Here is a 3,050-nt window from a genome sequence, read left to right as displayed (position 1 = left end):
ATTTAAGGTAACGAACTGGCTGGTTCTCTAAAGCACCAAATTGGACCAGAGCAAATTTTAGAACCAAGCACAGAGGGAACGGTCAAGGATCTCATAAGCAAAACTCATGAGTGCCGTGCAGTGCACTATTAACAACTGCAAAATAACCAAGTGTTTCCTGAAAATGCCTGACAGGATGATAGCAAAATTCCTTTTCAGACGAAGAATCTAAGAGCCCTGATAAGACTTATTACGNTTGTCTATAGTTCTGTTCGCGTGAGCACCGGGTGAGCAGCGAATGAACACAATGGAAGGAACTCGGCATGTACAAATGGCACAAACTTATAAAAGGGGGAGGCAATTGGTGAAGTTGTTTGGCCTCGGCCTAAACCGACGAATCATTGTAGGGCCAAATAAGAAAAAGAAGAGGAAGAGTGGTGTTTAATATGTTTATTTATTTTCGGTATTTATATAGGTAATTTTGTATAATAAGTATCAATTTTTTTAGGGAAATTGGGTACTCAACTATTTACATTTCAGCGTACGAATTTTTAGTACTTTCGATTAACCAAATTATGCTTTATCAGACATGAATTCTAGTAGATCGATACTAATGCTTTTCTATAATTTAATAACAAATCGGCAAATTAAATTTAAAGAACCTTTTCTCTTAATGATTTTCAGTGGTATCTAATGTCAAGTTCTGATGCTTAGTAATGTTTAGGTACTTTTTTTGTTTTGTATATACTTCTTAGGTATGCAAATGTATAATAATTCTCTAAAACTTAAATTTGCAAATTTATAAAAATCTTTTTATTAGGTAATAATGCGGTAATATATTAATGAATTTAATTTTTAATTTAATTTATCTTATAAACAGTATTTTCTTTTTTATATCAAATATTTTTCAATTCAGCTTTAACATTAGTATTATATTTCAAGTGTTACAGCATCTTATTTATTCTTTACATAGATATAAATTTTTATATGCAAAACATTAAATTTTTACTACATTTTTTTTTGTTTAGAAAGTAAATTAACAAAATGTTTAAACGAAGAAAGCTAAATTTGTGACAATTTAACCAAGAGCTTCCGTGGTGTTATATGTATTTTTAAATACATAATATATGTGTGTGCATACATTCTTTTTTTTGCAAGAAATAACAACATTTAGATTTCATATGTGGTATGAATGTTTATGCGATTCAAGGTAAAATTTAATATTGGAAATTGATAATACCGTTCGAAATTCTTGAACGTCTGCAAATAATTTTCTATATTTTGTAATTAAAAACCGAGTTCAATTTAATTTTCATTTTGAAGAGAAAGCGCTTTCATAGTATCAGCGTTCAAATTTTACTAGTTTTATATTTACAAAACTCGTTTTTTTTAAACATACTCATCAAAAATATTTTGAATGTGCATATAATATACATATATAGGTGTGTGTAGATTAGGATATGTTCACATTGCAGTGTCCATTTACATTCATTATGCGTAATTTGGTTCGTTTTTTATTTATTTAACAATAATGGAAGACTTTTTGCAATTCTCATGCACGTAAATATTTATGTACTTAAGTACATTTGTTATTTCGCTTACAATTTCTCCGCTTCATCGCCATGCATTTGGCACAGCGTATTTTGCTGCATATTTTCAAATACACTACCGAATAACGAAATAATTTTACTCCTTCAGATAATTTTATTTTTTTCTTTTTCATCAGTTTATTTTAAAATACTATTTTGTAAATTTCTATTAGGAGCAATAACAAATTTGTTTAGCAGATGTTTATCATTAAGCGGAACCATTCACAATATACATACATGCATATTGTAAAATCTGCGGTGCATACTTTAGTAGGTACGTAAATGTCGAAGTAACTGTACATACATACACATTACATCAAGCCACTCCAGCTTACTCCATCGAGCCATATTGCACTTTCTTGATCTTGAAATAGCTACAAGTTAAAAAATAAAAATAAATTCAATTAAAATCAATAAAATGGCCCACCTTTTATCACTCATACTCTCTTACAATATTTAGTATGTATTTATGTAGATATGTACTTACCGCCATCCACCATAGCCGGAAATGGTCAGCAGCACAGCTATCGCCAACGCAGTGCCCACTGCTAGTGGTGCTGTCTCATCGCGATATGACCCAGTGGCACTGCAATGGAACGGTGGACCCCACTTGCCACTCTCCTTGAACATAAAGCTTTGCATATGCAGATCACGCAGATAGAGGCGCGCAATATGGCCAGACATATCACCCGAATCGATTGGCGCATACAGAACGACGCTCTGCTCTTTATCGCAGACATAGGATTTGCCGACGGGCGTTGGAAAGTACATGGGTGTGTGTGCTGGAGAAGTGAGCTTTACATCCAAATTGGGGCGATCAGGATGTTCGAAGAGCGAATTCGATGAAGAGTAAGTGAGTTCGAATAGGTTGATGTACCAGCCTTCACCACCAGAGGACTAAGTAAATTGAAAGAGAAGCAGAGGTTAATTTTCTTTCGCTGCGTTGGTAAGAGTGTTCAAAATAAATGTTGTTTTTGTTTTGTCACAAGGTACTGTCTAAAACTAATGGTGATTGCGTTTCTTTTAAAAAAATTATGTCCCTTCATGGGCAAAATGTATTTGATGTTACACTCAATCCTGTAAAAATGCTAATTTTGTCCTCACCTAAATGGCTCACGCATTTAATAATATATGTATTGTCGTTTTAAGCAACCATCTGATCTTCAGGGCAACCATCTCCCTCGAGAAAGCTTCAAAAGCTTTTGCCTCACAAGACTGTGATATTTTAAGAAATGAACACAAAATTTTCTCATCGTTTGCCTTTATTACAACGCTTTTATCAACTTGCAATGTTGTGTGTCCAGAAACTTTCAATGTTGTGGATCCAGAAACTTTCAATGTTGTGTGTCCGACACCATTAAACCTTTGCTTTGAAAAGCTCATAAAAAAGCATAGTGCATAGGGCGACATCTGTAGTGAATAGGGAGAGGTAGATGACATCTAGATGTCGCCCTATGTACTACGTTTGCTACAGCGGAAATA

The 3,050-nt window shown here is 33.5% G+C and overlaps 1 protein-coding gene across 2 annotated transcripts in view; it reads right to left on the bottom strand.

The window, feature by feature from the left end:
* Nucleotides 1–417: 417 nt before the first annotated feature.
* Nucleotides 418–3,050, bottom strand: part of LOC108375025 (lysosome-associated membrane glycoprotein 5) — a 10,572-nt gene continuing 7,939 nt past the window's right edge. For both annotated transcript variants that reach the window (XM_017631096.1, XM_017631095.1), the window contains 2 exons: nt 2,056–2,465; nt 418–1,942 (listed from right to left, as the gene is read on the bottom strand). In XM_017631096.1, coding sequence (XP_017486585.1) covers nt 1,900–1,942; nt 2,056–2,465 — 453 coding nt within the window. In that variant the 3' untranslated portion in view covers nt 418–1,899. The remainder of the gene's footprint in view (nt 1,943–2,055; nt 2,466–3,050) is intronic.

Source organism: Rhagoletis zephyria, unplaced genomic scaffold (assembly GCF_001687245.7).
Source record: "Rhagoletis zephyria isolate East Lansing unplaced genomic scaffold, Rhagoletis_zephyria_1.1 Rzeph_scaffold_08397, whole genome shotgun sequence".
Lineage (NCBI taxonomy): Eukaryota > Metazoa > Arthropoda > Insecta > Diptera > Tephritidae > Rhagoletis > Rhagoletis zephyria.
Note: the sequence above shows the minus strand (reverse complement) of the source record. Positions and strands in the feature narration are given on the sequence as shown.